The sequence below is a fragment of the Garra rufa genome, chromosome 15 (assembly GCF_049309525.1).
Source record: "Garra rufa chromosome 15, GarRuf1.0, whole genome shotgun sequence".
NCBI classification, from domain to species: domain Eukaryota; kingdom Metazoa; phylum Chordata; class Actinopteri; order Cypriniformes; family Cyprinidae; genus Garra; species Garra rufa.
Genome location: NC_133375.1, coordinates 45,903,464 through 45,928,159, shown reverse-complemented (window position 1 = coordinate 45,928,159; position 24,696 = coordinate 45,903,464). Strand labels below are relative to the sequence as shown.

The 24,696-nt window shown below is 36.5% G+C and overlaps 1 protein-coding gene across 1 annotated transcript in view; it reads right to left on the bottom strand.

Annotated features, from left to right (window-relative positions):
* The window catches only part of LOC141287788 (double C2-like domain-containing protein beta), an 89,260-nt gene that overhangs the window by 50,765 nt on the left and 13,799 nt on the right, over positions 1-24,696 (bottom strand). Inside the window, exons 4-7 of the mRNA XM_073819914.1 lie at positions 22,371-22,480; positions 16,596-16,722; positions 16,420-16,476; positions 14,557-14,681 (exon numbers count right to left, since the gene is read on the bottom strand). Coding sequence (XP_073676015.1) covers positions 14,557-14,681; positions 16,420-16,476; positions 16,596-16,722; positions 22,371-22,480 — 419 coding nt within the window. The remainder of the gene's footprint in view (positions 1-14,556; positions 14,682-16,419; positions 16,477-16,595; positions 16,723-22,370; positions 22,481-24,696) is intronic.

Here is a 24,696-nt window from a genome sequence, read left to right as displayed (position 1 = left end):
GGGTTATTTTTTAACCCAGCACTTTTTAGAGTGTATATGATTAGCAAACTCTATGAGTGAGTCATTTGTTGAATTCTGAACTGTGTACTAGTTACTATTTCTGCCACAGAAAGATAAACACTGTAGTATGAGTAGTATGCCATTATGTGTTGAGTCATTCAATCGACTGAATCATTCGAAAACACTTTTTCAACACGAAAACATATTTATAGATAAATTCCCCCTGAACACTTTTAATACATAATCTTTGATGATATTCTGAATTTGAAAGATAATCAGTTAAAGATCAATTACAGGGTGTCTACAGGTTTGACCAAGTTAAATTTAAGACATTTTAAGACTTTTTAATACCATTTTCAAACAAAATTTAAGACCAAATTGAAAGTCCCGCAAAAGTCTAGCACAAAACTATGAAGATATTTTAAATTATTATTTTATTTAACTGATTATTCTTGGGAATATTCAACAGAAAACACTATTCCAGAAGAAGAAATTATTTTCTATTCCATGACAAAGTCAAGGCTCTCACACACTTTGAAGCCAATGTAACAGTGTAACAAACACGGATTTTGAGTCATGGATCGGATCATTTTTCGGATCAGCAAAAAAAAAAAAAAAAAAAAAAAGAAAAAAAGTTTGTTTTTTCCTAATTACTGAATGCTTACTTTAGGTAGGCTACTTCTCATCCACAGCAAAAACTACTATCTGAACTAAAGTTCAGTAACAAAACAAGAACAATTACACAAATGACAAGTGTAAATGAATACAACATAAAGTTAGTAATAAAATCAATAACACTAGTATTCAGGAGGGGAAATTTAATAATTAATTGTAAAATAACTAGTGTTTCTCACTGCAGGTATTTATAGGACGCTGTCTCTTTAAGGCCAAATGCCCAAACCGAATACTGGCACGCATCTCTTTCTCAGCTGTTTCGGTTCACTGAAGACATAAACGACTGTTAAACAGAATACCAAAACGGGTATTAAGACATGACTTGGTATGTACGTTTCCGTTCAAATAGCAGTTAAAGAGGAATCAATCTGTGTGAATCGCGCCGCGCGCCTCTCTCTCCTCTCTCTCTCTCTGCGCCTGCTCGCGCCAGTTGTGTGCGGCAACGTAAAAACATGTGCTAATTATAAACTTTTACTCTATGATGGTTAAACTTAACAGCTAATCTGCGATTCAAATGCGTGTAGTTGGGCGGAAACCCGCTAAATATGGCAACACTGAGGCGTTGTCAAGCAAGCGCGTGTCTAGCAACAGAACAGATTTAGAACCTGCGCAGGAGATTCTCCTCCAAACGATAAACTTTTCCTTTTCAAAGTGTAAAAAATTTAAGACCCTTGGATTTAGATTTAAGACAAATTAAGACATTTAAAGGCCTTATTTTAGGACAACGGAATTTAAGACTTTTTAAGACTTTTTAAGGATCCGCGGCCACCCTGAATTATGGGAAACAGAAGTTAGTTCACTTCAGGTCCCTACAGTGTCTTTTCGAGATGTTGCGTATGCACAGTCACAACAAAATGAACAAATCAATCTTTGAGACAGCTCATAATTCCTGAGTCATATAAAAGATTTGTCTAAAAAGAACAAGTCATTCATGAAAGACTGTACTACACAACTCTGCCTTAAATTAGTTTCTTATCAGCTTATTTATTGAACTGGTGTATAAAAGCAATATCACGCTTGCAATCACACTATTGGATTGCATTAAATGTCAACCGGATAACACTGACAGATTATCATTTAACAGCACAGTGTGCGTATGGTGCCAAATATGATTTACCACTGGATGATAACCACTGCACCAATGACTCACTATTGAAACTAATAATAGATGCTTGAGTGGTGATTCAACATAAAATTAGCCATTAGCTATTAATTGACTGATATGCTGGTACATGTCTAGATATTAATCAGAAATGAATCGGTAACTTTCACCTAATGCCATTTAGTCAGAATATTAATGATGTTTTATTTCTGTGTGACATGCTTTATGGCACTGACAGGATGATTTTGCATTTCTAATGGCTTTTTAATGTGATCCTATTAATTTTTTATTGACAAGTGTTGGGTATTAATTGGTCCACCGCAGACCAAATGAAAAGACAGGCGTGGGACATGTTCCAGCTGTTCCCTTCATGTCTTTATGCAAAGTTGTGACAATGGTTTATCCGACTTTGAAAAAGTTACAGAGCAGATAAACTTGATTGAAATGTCGAAACCAACTGATGCTAAGCATGCTAATATTAAATGCTATTACATTAAGCATGAGGCACATAACGTCCTTCTGAAGAAGAGCTACAGGAAATTTCATTCTTGATACCACGGGGCTCACTTCAGATCTAACCCTAAGGAGACAACTGTCGTCATCTGGGTAATTAAAAGAATAACTGCCGTCCTGGAATAGCCCGTCTACAATGACAACCGTCAGTCCTAAATGAAAGAACAAACTTGGCATGGACAGAATGTTTACGCCTACAATGAGACAGTCTTGAGTATTGGAAATCGTTATGTAGTGAGGGCAAATTCAGATGAGTAGGAATGACATTTTCAATATGTTAACCCCCAGTCTATTGAGCCTTGATCTTACAGATCTACGTTTTGTCTTGCAGCAAGTTCAGTACATAACAGGCATGGTAAAACAAGAAAAAAAAAAAACATTTTACATAATATTTACATATATTAAAGCTAAAGTGTGTCATTTGTAATTAGTGCAAGCAGCATAAAATTAATGTGTAATTATCATTCCTGCAGCTCAAACAGAAGCTGAAGGTCATGGGTTTGATTCCAAGGGCGAATGCATGAACTTAAAGTTCACCATGAAAGCAATGCAAGTCGTTTTGCTTCTGCCAAATGCATAAATGTAAAAAGTAATTTCTGTGCCACTTCCATGAAATGTGCATGTGTGTCTACTATATGTTATGCAATGAACATTATGTCCAAATTGACAGTATTCATTAAATATTATAGCTAAAAAATTCATGAATGACCTACCACTATCACCCAGATTCAGAAGTGCATATCCAATTGACATTTTTCTACCCAATAAGGCCACAGAAGAGTCGTCACATGACAATGCCAACATGTAGTTTGTGCTGTAGACTGTAGGATGTAATATGTCCAGATTTAATTACTACACACGCAGACTTAAAGGGGACCTATTATGCAAAAATTACTTTTATAAGGTGTTTGAACACAGTTGTGTCAGTGTGTGAAAAAAAAAAACAGCCCATAATGGTAAAAATCCACCCATTCATTTTTTTCATAATCCCAATATATTATAAACAGTTGCTCTGAACACACGATTCCAGATTTCTTCCTATGTACACGTCACACCTATTGGTGGCGATCTCTGCCCTATTAGCAAAGACACAGCCATGAGTGAAAAGCAGCTGTCTGCCATTACTGTTTTTTGGCTGTAGCTGCTGGAGATATACAATGTCAGCACCAAAGAGACATTACAAATTTTGTGTTTTGGCATGCACCAACAAACACAGGAGTCTCCAGAGTCTTTCATGTTTGAAGGAAATGTCCCAAAAAAATCAGTAAAGTTCCCTACATGTTTAGGGATCAATAGCAACGCTTTGGGCGCAAACGTCAGCTCCAGACAAAGTATCACGTGTTTGTTTTCCAAATTGCCTTTCTGAAAGCGCTTGGCACTAAAGCTACCATTGTCTCTGGCTGTTTTCACTGATGCTGCCTTCATGTGCTACCAGAATGATTGTAAATAGGAATATGGTAGTTAAAAAATGCATACGAAAGCAATGTGAATTTGAATGCTTGCATGTGTTAAACCAATAATCACAAGTGGGACTTATAAAGTCTGTAATAGAGACCAGCTATGTTGTTATTTTTAAATCGCACCGTCTGTGTAATTTGTGACCCTGGACCACAAAACCAGTCTTAAGTCGCTGGGGTATATTTGTAATAAAAGAAAAATCAAAAATTTTGACCCATGCAATGTATTTTTGGCTATTACGCCAAAAATCATTAAGAAATTAAGTAAAGTTCATGTTCCATGAAGATTTTTTGTAAAATTCCTACTGTAAACATATCAAAATGTAATTTTTGATTTGTAATATGCATTGTTAAGAACCTAATTTGGACAACTTTAAAGGTGATTTTCTCAGTCTTTTTGATTTTTTTGCATCCTCAGATTTCTGATTTCAAATAGATGTATCTCAGCCAAATATTGTCCTATCCTAACAAACCATACATCAATAGAAAGCTTATTTATTGAGCTTGCATATGATGTATAAATCTCAGTTTTGTCAAATTTAACCTTATGACTGGTTTTGTGGTCCAGGGTCACATTTATAAACGTGCATTAATTAGGCATAGTACAATCAAATGACCTGACTTTTAGGGTGTGTTCACACTTGTCATGTTTGGTTCGATTAAAATGAACTCTGATGTGATTGCTCCGATTGCTCTGCAGTTCATATAAGTAAGTTTAAACGCTGCCATCCGAACCCTCGTGTGCACCAAACAAGTGAACGGAGACCACTAAAAAGATGGGTCTCGGTCCGCTTATATGAATGCGAACCCGACCAAATACTTCTCATCATTACTTCCTGTTTTTGGTTAGTTTAGATGCGACACTATGTGACATGATTTCACGAAGGGAACGCGGTGTATCCAAGACAAAATTAGCAACGAAGAGGTAAAGTGCCTTTCATGAGCTCTTTGTGAGTTTGCAGGTGGTAAAAATTAGATCATATACACGCAACAATTAGCGCGCAGCAGACGGCATTAGGTGTATTCAACTTAAAGTGGCGCTGAGCAGACGATCAATGAATGGTTACTTTGATGTAATACACCCGTAGCACTGCTTTTAGTTAAACGCACATTTTCCTTTTGTTTGTAGTGTTTGGTGAGTTCCGTCACAAAATATACGTCATTCAACCTGACCAATCAGGTATCACTATGCTTTTAGGTTCAGTATCTTTAGGTTCGCTGTCAAAAATGCCAGTGTGAACGCTAAGTTGACCAGGACCAAATGTATCATTTTCCTTAAATAAACCAAACAAACCAAACTACAAGTGTGAACACACCCTTACACTGATTCCAGTTCAAACCTATAAGGCTACTGAGATTTTCTAGCATTTTCAGTGCGTGAGATTGTCCCGTTTTGTTTTTGCCAGCTCTTGAAGCTTTGCCCTCTTCTAAAAAAGAGGGCCAGGAGCACCTGCTCATTTGCATTTAAAGGGACAAATACTAAAAAAAAGGGTGCACTTTCAACAAGCTATAAAAAATTATCTGTGGGGTATTTTGAGTTGAAACTCTACATACACACTCTGGAGACTTATTTTTACATTTTGTAAAAGAGGAATAAAAGGCCTTAAACGTGGTAGTTGCATTGCTGTCTATGCAGGGTCAGAAAACATTCGGTTTTCATCAGAAATATCTTAATTTGTGTTCCCAAGATAAACAAAGGTCTTACAGGTTTGGAAAGACATGACGATCATTTTAGGGTGAACTATTGATGAGCCAAGCTGACAGTCCTGCCTCTAACTCAAGCCAGTTCTTGAGCCAATGTTGCTTTGTTGGGAGGCTCAAATCACTAAAACAGAAGAAAACAGAAAACACTAAAAGCACCACAGAGCTCCAGTGTTGACATGTTTCCTGAAAATCAACCTGCTGTAGTTGACTCTGCACTGAGAAAGGAGTAAGTACTTTAACATTAAGAAAATTACACACTTCAGCTCTAATGTGCACCTGCATCCATGTATCCATGAATTAGCCACTAATTACATTTTGACTTAATCGTTTCTGCAATTAGTGAAAAATGCACATTCAAGAAGTCTGCGCACGATGCCAAGCCTCTGAATAAACATTCGAATGCGAGCCTAAATGTCTCGCCATTGCAACAAGTTCAGATGAAAGCGGAACTATTGAAATTGTGTCCCGTGTAATGACATTAATTAGAGCATGTGCAATAATATCTGCATTCCCTTGTCTGTTCTAATTATGTGGTGATGCCGAGGGCCAGATGAAAATAGAGCTGAACTCTACGGGGTCCCATTCATAATCATTACATACACACACACACAATCTGAAAAGTGGGGGCATATCTAAATCTCATCAGCGTCTCTAAATACACATTAGAAATATCATTAGTTTTAAACGCCTAGCTGCCACGGATACACTCGTGCGAGAAAGTACTTGAAAGCATGAAACTAAACTTTCCAGAAACAGAATTGTTGTGACAGATATATGAATATAAAAGAAATGCATGCGTTTGTCAAAGACGGCTTTTCTTCTCTGCTGTTGTTCATGTCTTCGCTCCTCAGGAAGTTTACTTTCTGTCAGCGGCTCAGCGCAACTGTGCCAGGCGTACTTGAGTCATGAATATTAATTATTTTGCGATGTTCACCCTAATTGATCTGCTAAAAAAGCAGACAGTTAATGCTTGCCTCAGCTGGATTACTGCTTACCATTTGCGTGTTTGTTCACTATCAAAGCAACCGATTGAGACTTGTGGATCAGATTTGACCTGATTTACACATTCTGTGCTTATTATTTTTTTGGTTCATGTTATTCGAAAAAAAAGAAGACCATCTTTGAATTGCTTTCTGCATCTTTCATTGGCTAATTTCAAAAAACTAATCTCATCCAATAACCTCTCGTGAAGAGATCATCATGATCTAATCAAATCCTAAACAGCGTTATTTTAGTATCATTGAGATGCTATTATAGTTTTTTTTGCAACACTTTACAATAAGGTTCATTAGTTAACTACTTTAGTTAACATGAACCAAGAATGAACAATACTACTACATTTATTAATCTTAATTAAATGTTCATTTCAGCATGTACTAATGCATTATTAAAATCAAAAGTTGTACTTGTTAACATTGGTTAATGCACTGTGAATTAACACAAATAATGAATGACCATATTTTTATTAACTAACATTATCAGAGTTAAATAAATACTGTAATAAAATGTATTGTTCATTGTTCCGTTTGTTAATTAATACATCAACTAACATTAACTAACAGAACCTTATTCTAAAGTATTACTGTTTCTTTTTTTAAAGTTTAATTTTTTTTTATATTTTCCACAAAAACATTACATTATTAATTGACATTATCACTTTTAATATGCCAGTAAACTGTTGTAGATGCAATTTTTCCTAAATCCTGGATCTTCAGAAAAGCTTGTATTTTTAAAGTACTGCAGTCTCTAGGGGTTGAATAATTTTGATTGCAACTGTAATTACAGTACAAAAAAAAAACTCATTGGTTTTCTCATTTACAATGATAGTTTACTCACAAATGCGTTCAGGACAGTTGGACATTGCAGTGGATCAGAGGTAAAAAAAATGATATAAATACTGTTCAGTTTCTTGCACAGACCAATTGTTTCATGTTAAGACCTCAATGTATCGTCACAAGCCGCAGGGTTTAATTTGGTTTTCTCTGTGTATGTTTTGTTGACTCTCAAAGCCGTGGGTCCCATTGACTGCCATTATATGACTGACAGACTTCAATGGTTTGAGTTAAAAATCTTTGTTGGTGTTCTACTGAAGAAACTCATTGGTTTTCTCATTTAAAGAGATAGTTCACCCATAAATGCGCTCAGGACAGTTGGACATTGCAGTTGATCAGAGGTAAAAAATTATATAAATACTGTTCAGTTTCTTGCACAGACCAATTGTTTCGTGTTAAGACTTCAATGTATAGTCACAAGCCGCAGGGTTTAATTTGGTTTTCTCTGTGTATGTTTTGTTGACTCTCAAAGCCGTGGGTCCCATTGACTGCCATTATATTACTGACAGACTGCAAGGTTTGACTTAAAAATCTTCATTTGTGTTCTACTGAAGAAACTAATTGGTTTTCTCATTTAAAGGGATAGTTCACCCACAAATGCGTTCAGGACAGTTGGACATTGCGTTGGATCAGAGGTAAAAATATGATATAAATACTGTTCAATTTCTTGCACAGACCGACTGTTTCGCGTGTTAAAACCTCAATGTATCGTCATGAGCCACATGGTTTAATTTGGTTTTGTCTGTGTACGTTTTTTTGACTCTCAAAGCTGTGGGTCCCATTGACTGCCATTATATGACTGACAGACTTCAACGGTTTGAGTTAAAAATCTTTGTTGGTGTTCTACTGAAGAAACTCATTGGTTTTCTCATTTAAAGAGATAGTTCACCCACAAATGCGCTCAGGACAGTTGGACATTGCGGTTGATCAGAGGTAAAAAATTATATAAATACTGTTCAGTTTCTTGCACAGACCGATTGTTTCACGTGTTAAGACCTCAATGTATCGTCATGAGCCACATGGTTTAATTTGGTTTGTCGGTGTATGTTTTCTGACTCTCAAAGCCGTGGATCCCATTGACTGCCATTATATGTCTAACAGACTTCAACGGTTTGAGTTAAAAATCTTCGTTTGTGATCTACTGAAGAAACAAAGTCACCTACATCTTGGATGCCCAGGGGGTAAGCAAATAAACAACACATTTTCATTTTTTGTGAACTATTCCTTTAATATCTTGTTTAGCTTAGGAAATGCATCACATGCTAGAAGTTTGCAAGTGTGTTTCATCAACTTTTAAGTCATTAATTTAGTCTTTTTATCTTTGCAGCCCAAGAAAACAAACCTATTTAAAACATAATTATCAGATAAACTGAATTTGGAGATTTGTAGAAGTGTTTGCCTCTGCACGCACATAATCTCTCTCCTGAAGATAATTAACTAATCACTGATTGCTCTAAAAATAACTTTATTGAACGGAAAGGCTATGTCTACAAATGATCTGCTTGGGTAATTACATTTGAGATGTTTCGAATGCAGTTGATGTGTAGATTTCTTTCCTGAATTTCTCTGAAAATGCCTGCAACCTTGCCTTAGCACATTGATTAAATGGATTTCCTTCTAGCAACCTGGATGCGGTGATTACATTCACATACAGGAGAGCAGAGAGAGAGAGTTGTGGGTAAGCTTCCCTGGCTAAGCTTCTTCGGTTAAAACCAGACACTCTGTTGCTTGAGAAAAACAACTCAACAGAAAAAAAAAAACTTGTGAACGTCACTAGCTGCTCCTCTCTAAATCTAGAGATTTAGTTTCTCTTTCCCTCTATGGAAGGACTACAGTATTGATTGGCCCCCAGTTACCCTCAACAGTTAATCCCTACTTGTGTCCAGTTTCATGTTCCCTCTATTACAGCCTAAGCCAGTCCAGGACTCGACAATAACGATGGTCTGCTGACCCCGGGGCCAATGTGAGAGAGTTACTCACTGACTGACACAGACGAAATTGACAAAATTGAGAGAAATACTTCACCTAGAAGCATCTTTATATAGGTTAAAAAAGACAAACCAATCAGTGTTTTGTATCATATGCAATTATTTTCAAACAAAAATGTTTATATAAATGTAAAAATAATTTATTGGTGTCAAAATAGAATAACTTCTAGATACCATTAAAGAGTATTTGAAATATTCTTTTACATTTTTGGTAAAATGGTTAATAAAAATCTAAAGATCAGTCACATAATGATAGAAGAAAAATCATATAAACATAAACATTAAAAATACATAAATACGAAAAAACTGGAAAATATCTGGAAAAAAAAAGAAAACAGAAAAAAAGTTAATTTAACAACGCCCTTCAGCCGTGAGTTATTCACGATACAGCACGGCCTCTCGTACCTTATTGCTTAATTATAAAACGGTTAGTTCCATTCCTCAATTATGATTGGTCAGCAGCTGTGTCGTATTCATGATACGGCACTGCTATGACCGCTTCACTCAACGGTTTTGTGTATCATTGAACCCCCTTAGCAACCACCCTTAGCAACGTAAACACAGCTGCAGCAGTTACAGTTACAGCTGCAGGGACTACTTTTTACAGCGGAAGGCAGTTAATGATTTTACTTTATGAAAACATACAACTTAATATATATAAATTAATATATATTTTTGATTTTAATATTTTTATTATGTGGTAACCGTTTTATAAAAGCAATAAGGTACTTGAGGCCGTGCTGTATCGTGAATAAATCACGGCTGAAGGGCGTTGTTAGGCACGACGCGGTGAGGCCGTGCTGTATTGTGAATACAGCACGGCCTCTCGTACCTTATTGCTTAATTGTTTTAGTTTTTGGAATCCATTAAATAACTACAATTAAAGCCTTTATTACTATTAAAAAGACAAGAGTGACTGATGCAGAAAATCCAGTCTAATAAAATGAGTTTGCTGCTTCAATAAATCCCAGCTAAATCCAGCCATAGCTGGAACCAACCTCAGCGGACGAAAAGCCAAATAACATCTGGTCCAGCGGTCACAATGCACCAACGATCCCAGCGTCCAACCAAGCCTCTGCCACTCTGTCATACGAGAGATGGAGTCAAAATTTCCACTTTCTCCTAAACTATATTGACAAGCCTAGTCCTAAACAAGCGCTAAAGCAGCTGCTACACACACACTCCCAGCAGTCTATCCCGCTGTATAAAAGCAGTCCACTCTCCAACAATAGATTTCCACTGCTCCAGTGAGCCCATCAGTGCCTGTAACTGGCACGATAAACAAGGAAATCCTATCTCCTCAGAGCAGATAGCGGAAAAAAACTCCTCTCCATCACACAACACATCAAAATACATTCACGATAAGAATGAACAGGACCCCATCGACAGGAAGAGAGTGGTCCAAGATTTATGCACGCTTTATCAGACTTCAGAGAAGAGAGAGAGAGAGAGTGAGGAATGGATAGAGTCGAGAAGAAGAGGTATGGCAAATGATAAAAGAGCATGTGATGGGAAACCGAGGGTGGGCAGCCAAAGCTGAGAGAGCACGATTTGCTAGAAAAAGCAACGACCAAGTTTTTTCTAACTCTTGACTCTCTGCATCCAACTCCATGCCCCATTAATTCTCTATGCCTCTAAATAAAATCTCTTCATGTCTTATTGTGTGGGTGGACTTTGAATTACTCTTCGCAGAACCCCCAGGAGGATAAATTATGATCAACCGGAGGTACAGAGAGAAATAAATCACCCTGAAATGAAATCCATGATGCTAACTAGGAGGAGGGCGACACCAATGAATTGAGTCATATCATGGTAACATGCATTTACGTTGGCCTGATGCTGTGCTATGCAGTGAGTCAAGGGAGGACAAACTAAATTATGCTTGTTAAAACTTGCTTTTTTGTGATCGTAATAAATGTGAAAATTAAATAAAAGCTGTGGAAATGATAACCATGCCCACCGTTGACTCACTACAGGAGCCCTGGGGATCGTATTCGTCGGCTAATTTGCTTAAACTCTATTTGAACAACATCGGTGCTTTGAGGTACTGATTACAACATTAGATTCACTCGTGTGGGGTTGTAGGCTCCTATCATCACACAAAGCCCACGGGTCTCAATCTTCTAAAAAAAAAAAAAAAAAAAAAAAAAAATATGATGCAAATTGTGAACAAAGCTGGAAATCATTTTTTTAGGGATGTAACAATATCATTCCTCGATATGAAGTCCACGATAGGATATTTACTGCTAAAAAAAAAAAAAAAAAAAGACAAATAAAGACTTGGAAAACTATGGAAGCCCGTTTCCGCCACTGAATAAAAAATAAAAAAGGTAATTGCAACTTTTTATCTCAGAACTGTGAGATATAAACGCATAATTGCGAGTTAAAAAGTCAGAATTGCTAGATATAAAGTCAGAATTGCTGGATAAAATCTCACAATTGTGAGAAATTAAATCAGAATTGTAAGATACAAACTCGCAAATCTGACTTTTTTCTCAGAATTCAAAGATATAAACTCGCAAATATGACTTTTTTTCCCCTCAGAATTGCAAGACAAACTTGCAAATCTGACGTTTTTTTTTTCTCAGAATTGCAAGATATTAACTTGGAAATCTGACTTTTTTCTCAGAATTGCAAGATATAAACTCGCAATTGTGTTTATATCCTGCAATTCTGTTTTTATATCTAGCAATTCTGACTTTTTAACTCGCAATTATGCGTTTATATCTCACAGTTCTGAGAAAAAAAGTTGCAATTACCTTTTTATTTTTTATTCAGTGGCGGAAACGGGCTTCCATAGTTTTCCAAGTCTTTATTTGTCTTTTTTTCAAAATCTCACAATACGATAATTCCTCAAAATGAAGTCCACGATAGGATATTTACTGCGATATTTAAAAAAAAAAAAAAGATAAATAAAGACTTGGAAAACTATGGAAGCCCGTTTCCGCCACTGAATAAAAAATAAAAAAGGTAATTGCAACTTTTTATCTCAGAACTGTGAGATATAAACGCATAATTGCGAGTTAAAAAGTCAGAATTGCTAGATATAAAAACAGAATTGCAGGATATAAACACAATTGCGAGTTACAAGGTCCAGTTCTGAGGAGAAAAAAAGTGATATGTGACTGATATGTTCACAGAATTGCTAGTTTTTATCTCACAATTCTGACTTAACTCGCAATTGCGAGTTTATATCACATAATTCTGACTTCATTTCTTACAACTGCGAGTTTATATCTTACAATTGTGAGAAAAAAAGTCAGATTTGCAAGTATATCTCACAATTCTGACTTTCTCACAATTGTGAGTTTATATCCCACAATTCTTACTTTATACATTATATTGCCAAAAGTATTGTTACACTCCCTTTTAATGAACAGGTTTGACTACTTTAGTAATTTCCATGAGTATAAATCTTAATGTTTAAGCATATAATGATATTTGAGGGGATTGTGTGCTTCTAATTTTGTAGCAACAGTTTGGACAGGATCCTTTTCTATTGTATAAGGCAATGTTCAAAAAGAATTTGAACAGGACTGAATTTGATTCAGTCAGTGTGGAAGAACATGACTGGTCTGCATAAAGCAAAGTCTTAATCCCAGTTGAACACCTCTGGTGTGACTTTAAACGCAGCCAAAAACTCCAAAACCAAAAACCAATGACTTGTACATATACTATATGGACAAAAGTATTGGGACACCCCCTTGTTTAGAACAGAAAAAGGCACTTTCAAAACTGTGGCAACAAAGATGGAAACATTTATTCATGTATTTAAAATGTGTATTTTTATCTCTGCTGCAACAAGTTTGAAGTGTCTAAAATGACTGTACCCATACTTACAAGTCATTGGTGTTTGGTGATGAGTTTTTGGCTCAAGGCCTGCAATCAGAGGTGTTCAGCTGGGATTAGGACTTTGCTTCATGCAGACCAGTCAAGTTTTTCCACATTTACTTAATCAATCATTTCTTCTAGAACTTACCCTTATACACAGAGGAACTGCGAGTTTGTATTTTGCAATTCTGAAAAAAAAAGTCAGAATTGTGAGTCGCAATAAAGTTTTTTTTTTTAATTCAGTGGCGGAAATGGGTTTCCATAGAAAACAATGAAAATTTGGTACATTTTAAAGTTAAATTATTCTATCTAATCCACTTTGAGAGTTTAAAATTAAGAGCTCCAACCCATGTTTTTAACTAAGAAAACAGAAAAGTCAGAAAGTCAGTGAATTGACTTGCACCTGAACTTTAAAAGGGGACTCAACCCTCTTTTTATCTGTGGTATACTGTCTCAATCTAAATTACATTCACACTGGTGTTTTAGGAAGCCAAACTAATTAGAATATAATAACAAAAACAACAACAATTTTAAAATATTTTTATTCCTATGACAGTAATAGCCATATATTGGAAAATAACTGCACTGTAAAATAAATAAATTACTATTTTATAGGTTACACTACAGTAGGAAAATTACAATACTTCTTTCCTAATTTTTTACACTTGAAAGAGATATGTTAAATATGGACTGCAGTAACGTTACCCATTTAAACCGCTAGCTGTCAGCAATTCATACTGCAATTTTAGACTATCATTCTGACAGAAAACTCCAGCTTCAGTGAAAACAGGCTTACAAAAACGTATATCTTACTACAAATCTAATGAAACGCTGTAATCACCTGCCGCGAAAATAAAGCATAACTCACAGCACATGCAAAAAACAGGTTCACTGCATTCAGTGTGAACTGAGCCGTTCCGAGGCACGGAAAACACCAGATCATGAGCTTATAGCCTGAGCAAAGTGCGCACTTTGCTTTGAAACGTGCAGCGAAAACTCGATAAAGGGATTAAGCCATATTGCGCTTTCGGTTTTAGTCCGCCTGACAGATACTGTGCCAAAGTATAATGGCACAAAACACAACTTAAAAGACCTTTTATGTTAGAATAAGAAGTTTAAATATATTTTAAAAACTACATTTTTAGCCCGGAAGACCTATCGTTTCATATTATCATGTGAACACGATAATATCAAGACAGTTTTGCTATCGCATACCACGATATTGATAATACCGTTACATCCCTAACTTTTTTCGATCTGGTTTATTCTGACTGCCTGGCTTTTTATGCTTGTGCAATGCCAAAAACTCTTGGTATGAATAGGCGTTTGAAACATAAGGCTTGCACTTTATTTTTGGCTTGGAGGATACTGGACATGTGATCCCATCTGCTTCTTTAATCAATTCCTGTTACTTTGTCACTGTCCACTCTGAAAAAATGTGCCAAAAGACTTACATTTTGACAAAGGGGTCTGAGTAGCCATTCGAATCCATGGCGGCTAGATGGGCACAGCGAATAATTCCCACAACCAGAGAACTCTTCTCTGTGTTGTACATCAGTGAGACCAGGATACGGCCACGCTAGGGAAACAGAGACAGAGAGATAGGCTTGTTTCCACTGATCAATATTCAGACCATCAATAATACATTGAACAATATATGTCAGTAGGATACAACGGGGCTAAACACTCCCTTAAGAACATTGTGATTGTTTTTCTAGTCCAAAACAAAGGTGACCGAAAAATATTTCTATACAGATGGAGTAACAATAAAAAAATCTTTTTTAAATATATACACTACCAGTTAAAAGTTTTTGAACAGGAAGATTTTTAATGTTTTTTATAGAAGTCTCTTCTGCTCAGCAAACTTGCATTTATTTTATCCAAAGTACAACAAAAATAGTAAAATTTTGAAATATTTTTACTATTTCAAATAACTGTTTTCTATTTGAATATATTTTAAAATACAATTTATTTCTGTGATTTCAAAGCTGGATTTTTAGCTTTATTACTCCAGTCACATGATGCTTCAGAAATTATACTAATATTCTGATTTGCAACTCAAAAAAACATGTATTATTATTATTATGTTAAAAACAAAACAGCTGAGTAGATGTTTTTTTCAGGTTTCTTTGATGAATAGAAAGTTCAGAAGAACAGCATTTATCTGAAAATAATGTTTTTATTATCACTTTTGTTCAATTTAAAGCATCATTGATAAATAAAAGTATTAATTTCTAGAATTTCTTTTAAAAAACTGACTCCAAACTTCAGTACAGAACCATTTTTTTGTTAATTTGTCATATTGTGGCATTTAAAAACCTCTTAACTTAAACTAGAGAACTAATTTTTGTAAATGAACAGTATACATATTGCAGCTACAATATTATTACGGGCAAAAAATAAAAGAAAGTTGTCTCAAAACTACACTAACAAATCAAAGTTTGGGATGAAACAGTTTAAAGAAATTAGTTATTTTATTTAGCAAGTATGCATTAAATTTATCAAAAGCGACGTTAAGACATTTTTAATGTATAACATTTCATGTATAACATTCTATTTAAAAGAGATTTTTGGTAATTTTTCCCTTTTTCCTCAATTATTAAGCAGCACAACTATTTCCAGTATTGAACATAATGTTTCTTGAGCATCAAATTAACATACTACAATGATTTCTAAAGGAAAAAATGCCTGCGGAACCCTTATTATTTAAAATTGTAATAATAAAAATAATAATTCACAATTTTACAGTTTTTACTGTATTTTTGGTCAAATAATTGCAAACTTGGTGAGCATAAGAGACTTTTAAATGGTAGTTTTGAAAGGAGTATATACTAAAAACTCCTTGAGCAAAGGATGTTTTTCTGTTCATTTAATACATTTCAGAATTTCATAACCCGTTATAAAATTACAGAACTGCTTTTAGTTAGAGAACACAGTATAGCCTACAATATTAGTACAGGTAGAAAATATAAGAATTTTATCTGAAATCATTCATGATCATTTTAGAGATTCTCACTAGTGACCTCTGGGGGGAAAAATGTAAAACTTACTTTAAATGTAATGCCCTCACAATCAGCTGAATATGATAACCTCATGGACCAGGACAGTTTATCAGTCCAAAGTGAAAAACAAGTATTCAGGAAAGTGCTGTGGTTGCTAATTAGTGTTTTGAGATAATAAAAATCAGGTCCTTTTATCCTGGGGGCTTTGTCCTTGTTGTTCCCTGAATGTGAGTGTTCTACATTCATTGCAGTTTCAGTGTAAAAAGGGAGTTTTCAGAGGTCTCAAGTACAAGATGGAAAGTATTGGATCTTTACCTCCTCTTCTGCAACAGGAGCCCCAGTATCCACTGCCTGGCTGTTACCCTCCCGGGTCTGTAAGACCATAGAAAGGTTATTAATAATACAGCAAATACCCAAACACTAAATTATGCATAGTACAAATTCCAACGGACGTAACCTCACAACAGCCACAATGACTCACGCACACACACCTGCGCAATTCTCTCGAGACCCATGTAGTATTTCTTGCTCTCTCCCTCCTTGAGTTTCTTAAGGGCCACCCTGACTTCACCTATGAACTCATTCCGTCCTAAACGATCCATATCACAAACACACAGCCTGCAAGAGAGAGAGAGAAAGAAAGATGGCACTCAGAACTCTTCAGCTCAACTCTCAAGACAAAACGTGTTAAGCGTGTCGCACGCACACCCATAGAGAGAGAGTCTCTGAGCTGAGAAGTAGGTGGTATTGACTAAAATATTGTGTCTGACCATTAACATGGAAGCATCAAATATCTGGAAAAATTAACACTCAGGTTAATTTTTTAATGTTCAACAGCACCTCTATGAACACTTGAATGTTACTAAAATCATCTAGAAATATTGTTGACTAAATTAATTCAGATAAAATGGCTTATTAATTTAAATTGAGCTAATCTTCAGGACTAAATTGCTGTATAAAAATAGTCACACTATTAAATTTGAAACATTTCATGCATTGCTATTTGGTGGCGGAGATATTAAATCTATAGTGTCAAAAATAAAATAAACGAAACAGTATCTGAGTTGAGCGTTTGCAGTCTGAATAAATCATAATGATTTAAAAGACATGGTTACAGAAAAGACACCCCAACAACAATACAAACAAGTTTTTGGATGCACAAAAAAAAAAAAAAAAAAATGCAGTCGGATACTTCATGAATTAATACTTCATGAGAGTCTCTTTGATTCATTTCAGTCGACTATTGAATAGACACTTATGAGCCAGCTCTTTTAATGAATGAATCAACTTTAATGAGTCAAAAGTCTCCACAACTGCAATTTTTTAAAATCATTTAAAATAACAAATAATTCATAAGTCTATTTGATTCATTTATTCATCAGATACTGGGAAAAAATTAACGCTAATGCTCAACAACAACAACACATGTGAACCTGAAAATGACTAAAATCACTTTTAAATATCACTGACAAAATTAATTCAGAGTAAAATGACTTCTGAAATTTAACTGAGCCAATCTCTGTATAAAAAGTGTCACACTATTCATGTTGAAGCATTTCATGCATTGCTATTTGGCAGCAGAGCTACTAAATTTAAAACGTCATGACAAAATGAATGATACGGTATGTGAGTTGATGACTTACAATCTAAATAAATCATAATGATTTAAAAGACAAGGTTACTGCAAAAAAATCTAGTCTTGTCTTGCTAGATGCACATGTAAAAACAAACAGTGCAGAGAGAAGTCAGAGTCATGAACAAATAATTCATAAGAGTCTATTTGATTCATTACAGTTGGCTACTGAATTGGCACTAAATGAGTCAACTTTAATGAGTCAAAGAGTAGAGTATTTTTTTATTCATTTACTGAATCTGCCAGAATGCTTACTGAATTAACATTTGGCTCACTGAACTGCATCATAAATTTCATTCATGTCTGACCTGAAACAAACCTCTTACACAGTGTTTTGTGTCTTTAATCCTCTATGGACAACATGAAGATACGATGAGAGACTTAAAATAGCATTACCACCAACTGGTTACTCAACTGCATAACATTAAAGTTACACATTACAAATTAAAGTACAGTTTATTTATAATACATTTTATATTTTATATGCAATTATATATTAGCCTGACATAAATGTAGGGTCTGGGCACTCTCCATAGACAGCGCTCAACCGGAGGGGCGGGATAAACGGTTGTCTTTCAAACTCCTTCTCCACGCAATAGGATAGTGCTACAACCAATCAGAGCAACGAAGGAGGAGACGTAGTCAGAGCCATACAGAGAGTATGTATGGCTCTGGACGTAGGCAACTCCAAATATACATCCTTCTTTTGTAAGAACGACCTCAGTGCAGTTTCTTGTGAAAAGCTTAAAGTCTTTCAGAGTGGCAGCCAAAGCCGATTCGAAAAAGTTGTTCGCTAGCAGCAGCCATCGCTCTCTCTCTCACGCGTAATTCACGGAACCAGAGAACGTCTGACGGAACCATAGACTGACGGAACTTATGGTCGCAGGTCAGTCGTCATCATGTTAAACCCGCCCACCGACTCGTGATTGGCCCGGTCGATTTTGGATTTTTGGAAATCTCAAGTGAACGGAGAGTTACTAGACTGCCCTTGGAAGCAAATGTAATTTGCTGCCGCTAGGGGCGCGTCTAGATTCTAGGCTAATTATATATACTATAAATGAATAAATATTGCATAAATGCACCATATTTATTTTAAAAACCTATGGGTTAACCTGCCTTTTCCCCACCTTAGTTATAGTTAACCTGCTAAACCCATTATCTGGCAACTGATAGCATTGACACTGATAAAGAGGCAGATTAAAAGAAGGAAACAACAACAACAACCAGAATGAGAAAAGAGGAATTCAAGCAAAGTGCACGAAGTAAGAAAAGACAGATGGTTTTTACGTCAGCGACAGATATGGAACGGAAAAAGCAAACTGAGGAAAGAATATATGAGGCAGAAAAACCAGGATGAGAAGACAAATACCCAAATGTAGGAGCAGAAGAAGTGAAGTGTTAATGTGGGTATCAAAGAGCGAAAGCGCGAGAGGCTGCACGTAAGCAGATGACACTGACATCATGATCTTGTTGGCTTCTCGCTTCCTTCTAGGGCTCGGTTAGTCATTCCTTCCAGCCAGGTGTGTACACATGCTTATATATGCACACATACTCGTGTGGAGGTGGATAACAGGTGCTCTCCACTTCCTGTAACCTGTCCTGGGGACTGTTCTTCCTGAAGCTGCTATTTATTACTCGTGGGGCTGAGCTTTCCCTTGTTAATGTCAGTCACAGTGATTATGTGAGAGTTTGCATGCATACGGAAGTCACCAACAAGCGGGACATCCAAAGACAACTATTCAATGTTTATTCAGTATCGAACTGTGAGTTCGATGAGTCATGGGCAGACCCACGCAGAACCTGTGCCGAAAGATTTCACAAAAAAGCTCCACAGGTTTCTGCAGAATTTGACTGTTCGACATTCAGAATTTTTCACATGTGTATTAAGTGGTTCGTATGTTAATTTGATTAATGATTTCAGCTACCAATAAGAATGCAGTACACTTGACCTTATAATATCTAGAACTGCTCCACACAAAGATGGAGGAATGGATGGATAAACAAACTGAAAAATGAATGGATGGACCGAAGAATGGATGAATAGATGGATGCATTGAGTGGTAGAATAATGGATGGATGCATTGACTGACAGAACAATGGATTGACAGAAAGACGAACGGAATGATGGATGGATGGATTGACCAATAGAATGATAGATGGATGGACTGACAGAACAATGGATGGATTGACTGATAGGACGGTGGATGGACCGATAGATTGATGGATAGATGGACGGATGGATTGACTAATAGAACAATGGATGAATAGACCAATAGAACCAATAGATGGATGGACAGATAAAAGAATAGATGGGTGGATGGATAGACGGACTGATAGAACAATGGATGGATGGATTGACCAATAGAATGATAGACAGATAAATGGACTGACTGATAGAATGATGGATGGATGGACCAATAGAATGATGGATGGATTGACCAAAAGAATGATGGATTTATGGATGGGTGGACAAAATGGATGTAATGATTGATAGAATAATGGATAAACAAATGGATGGATTGCCTGCTAGAACAATGGATGGACTGACCAAAAGAATGACGGATGGATAGATAGATAAATTAAATTGACAGACAAACTGATGGATGGATTGACGGATGGATTGACAGATTGATGGATGTTAGAATGACAGAATGATAAATAGCCAGAATGATGGATGGATGGATGGACTGATAGAAGGATGAATGGATTGTCCAAAAAATTATGAATGGACGGATCGATCGATCGATCGATTGACCAAAAGAACGAAGGATGGATTGACCGATAGAATAATGGATCATTGGATGGATGGGTGGGTTGATGGATGGATGGACGGACGGATGGATGGATGGAATGACCAAAAGTAGGATGGATGGATGAATGGATGGACTGACTGAAAGAACAATGGATAAATTGACCAAATGAAAGACGGATGGATAGACAGATGGATTGACAGATAGAATGATGGATGGATTGACCCATAGAATGATGGATGGATAGAACGATGAATTGCCAGAATGATGGTTAAATAGAACGATGGATGATAAATGGATAGATAGACAGATGGATAAATAGATGTAATCAGTGACTGTATCTAACCAACTTTTTCACTATGAAGAATCTAATCTAAAATCCCTCTCCACAGCTGTATATTAAACATCAAACTCCTGATTGGCAGTAATCGCTGAATCATCCACTTTTATGAGAGCAGAAAAATGACGCTGTAAAGTGTCACATCTGAGTCAGGGTGTTTTTAAAATGTGGCAAAACTAATTTGTCAGCAACTGTAGGCTCCTAAAAGACCACAACTCACACTGCCTACTAATAAACAACGAATACATACTGTATGCTTCAGTGACATCCGTTACGATGCCGATTCCGGTAATAGCATCGGATGCTTTTCTATAATGGCACAACAGCACTATTGATAACGCAGCCATTCTTCAGAAAATGTTCCCTGCCAATAGCTTGCCAGCAGCAGTCATTGTTCTCATGTGGGAAATGACATTCACATGACAAAAGACAAGCTGACGATAGAAAAGCCGTTTATTGACAAAGGGCCATATGGGAGGAAATATAGTAAATATGCAACTACTATTTGCACAGGATAAGATCTCCAGAATCTTGCATTGTGATGTTTGGGATTTAATACATAAAATATGAATTCCTCTCGCCTCTCCCTTCACTGAACGACGGCAGTCGGTTTGAGATCGGCCAGCTGTCACAACCCAGACACAGTCACTGTGACAAGGTGCTGACGCTGCCCGTGGTGACATACTCCATCTACGCCCAGGGCTCCGACAACCTGCTCTTCGGCATGATGGTCACAGAGCGTAACAGAGCAGAAAGAATCATCAAATCAAACTTATCCTTCGGGAATCCAAAGTGAGGACAATCCATGTTCACCACAAGAAACAGTTCAGTGGCACTTTTGGCAGAATTTATGCATCTAATTGTTTTTATTTAATCTACAAGAAGTTTCTGTTAAACAATTTCTGCAATATCTCTGCATACTGCAGAGGCAAAAATCACTGGATTGAAGCGCTGAGGTAAAACGGGGTTGAGTTAAAAACCCTTTCAGCATGAAACTCGAATTTTTCACGGTCTCAACCAAAAAGTGGAACAAGCAAGCAGCTTCGCTCTCTCTTCATCTCTTCCTCTCTCTCATCCCGTGAGAGCTCCTGCTAGGTTTGTTTCCCAGCTGTGGATCACAAGGGTTTCGATTACATTTCTAGAGAAATTGCCCCATCTCGTTCCATCCTCTGAGTTTTATTGCTCAAATTGTAGCGTACCTCTACACAGAAGGTTAGACCCAAGTGTGGGTGTTACCTTAAGGCGATTGTGTGTTATTGCACCACAGAGACATCGACTACACGCTGCCGAACACACATACAGCATGCCCACACACAATGTGCTTCGAGTGACAATGTGCTTCTGGAGAGTTGATTTGACCTCAAAGTAATGAAATTCACACATGCACACACACAAATGTAGTTCACACGTTCTCACTGTCATTAGTAAGTCGGACGGAGACACTCATGGGATTTGACAGAGAACCATATGTTCAAAGGTGAATCGGAAGTGCAAGTAGAGCCAAAAATACTTCCATATATTGGAAACGGAGGTGGTACAGTACCTGAGGGTTTTGGTGGTCATGTCGGCAGCCGTGATGCCGTGATAGACGAGCGTTTCATTCCACACTGGATTCAGCGTGTTCTTTAAAGTCTTAGTGCGCAATTTATTTGCCTGAAACAGAGGGAGAGGGAGAGTGTATTGAGACTGATAACGATTTTAATTTATACACACACTGGGTCAAGACAAAGCTGCTCATGCAAAATTTCTGCTGGCTTTGCAACAGCTGCGCTCGCACATAAATTTGTTCTTACCATCAGTCTAATGTTGATGAACCCTGATTATTGTAAATGAGGGAGCGCGCGCTTCAGTTAGTCATTAGCATAAGTCACGCCCAAACCATTTCCATATAAGGGATTCCACACAACCTCTCCTACCCATTCATCAGGCTTTACAAAAGCTTTTTAAAGATTATTTTCACCTGAGCGTATACTGCAATATTTTCTGCATTTTCATGCAAAATCTACCTCAGACTAAGCTGTAATGGACATCATTTGTATTACTCTGAAAGTAATAATTGAAGTAAGATTTTATTGTGGGAATACCAAGTGAATTTGTATTATTCATTTTATTATACTGGTTTAGGCAGCAGGGTTACTATATACAGTTGAGGTCATAATTCTATATCCCCCTTTTCAGAATCTGCAAAATGTTAATTATTTTATACTAAATGCATGTTATTGTTTATTTGGTACTGACCTGAATAAGATATTTCACATAAAAGATGTTTACATAGTCCACAAGAGAAAATAATAGTTGGATTTATAAAAATGACCCTGTTTAAAAGTTTACATACCCTTGAATCTTAATACTGTGTTCTTACCTAAATGAACCACAGCTGTGTTTTTTGAATGTTTTTTTTTTTTTGTATGATTTTTGAAGATCAGGGTAAATGTAACTTATTTTGGCTTCTGGAAAACATGCCTCTGATTTTTAAAACCAAAAGAATTTGTGGGACCTGAATGATTTTTCTGTATGTATGTAAACACCTTTATGTGAATATCTTATTCAGGCCAGTACAAAAAAAAAAAAAAATCATTTTGTATGATTCCTCTTATTTTGGTAAAATAATTCACATTTTGCCAATTCTGAAATGCATGACATTGCTGAAAAGACCAGCCTAAACCAGAATTTTCAGGCCGATCAGGTTGATGTGCTTGTTAGTGCTGGTTTGGTGCCGGAAATAAAATCAAATAATAAGAAAAATATCTGAACATCTAATAAAAATGCATTTACTTGAGACTGGGAAGCAAAGTCTTATTATACACATAATCATAAAGGATAAGAAGACTTATTTTCAAGAAATATAACTTACAATTAAGCTTTTCTTATTCCATTTTAAATATTTGACCTTAAATCAAGAAACATGTCAGAAAACTTAATGCAGGATATATTACAAGATTTTCTCATTTTAATGATACTTAGACATTTTTACTGGAACTCCAGACAAAAATACTGATGAAAACAATGACTTTTTTCAGTGCAGGTGAGGGTGAAACACTTTCTCGAACATTATTCCATTAAAATGCAAACTTAATTCATCACCATATACCCAGTGGAAAGATTCCATGACTTTCACGCAATGTCATCAAATCATCATTGAACAGCACCATGAGCTTATTACTGGGAGAGTCCCCCCAGAGCAACATTGGGTTAGGTGCCTCGCTCAAGGGCATAATGGTGGTGGTCAAGCAACCCTGCCGTTAACAGCCTGAGCCTTAACCACTACACTGCATCACCCCATTACATCCTAAATGAAGAAACTGAGCTCTCACCGCTAAACCAGAAGCTCAATCATCCTCAAAATAAACATGTTCACATTTCACCACCTAAGAATATTTGGGGGAAATAATTAACACCCCCAAGCTCCATCTGTGCAGAAATTACGCCGCCGTAAATAGTTTCTCAATTTAAAGAATCTGTCAGAATCAGATGCTGCTCAGATGTGCTACAGTTGTTTGCACTTTGTGCAGCGGGTGGTGATTTAGTGGTTAAGGCTCTGGGCTAGGAACTTGAAGGCTGCTTCAATTCCTGCAAAGTGCAAACCATGAGTCATCACCACTGTGCCCTTGAACAAAGCACTTACGTAATCCCAGGTTGCACTAGAAGTTCTATGGTGATCTTGTATGAACATATGTATAAATATGAATTTGCACATAGCTGCACATTAAATATCAAATATGTTTCGGGATGGATTGTGAAATTTTTATCAGTGTAAACAGAATGCGCATACAGTAGGTTTGCATAGGTAGCAGATCTAGGCAGGTGGTACTGGGGAGGCAGAGGGCTAAGATGAGGACACGCGCTATAGCAGGGAGACATTGCATTTA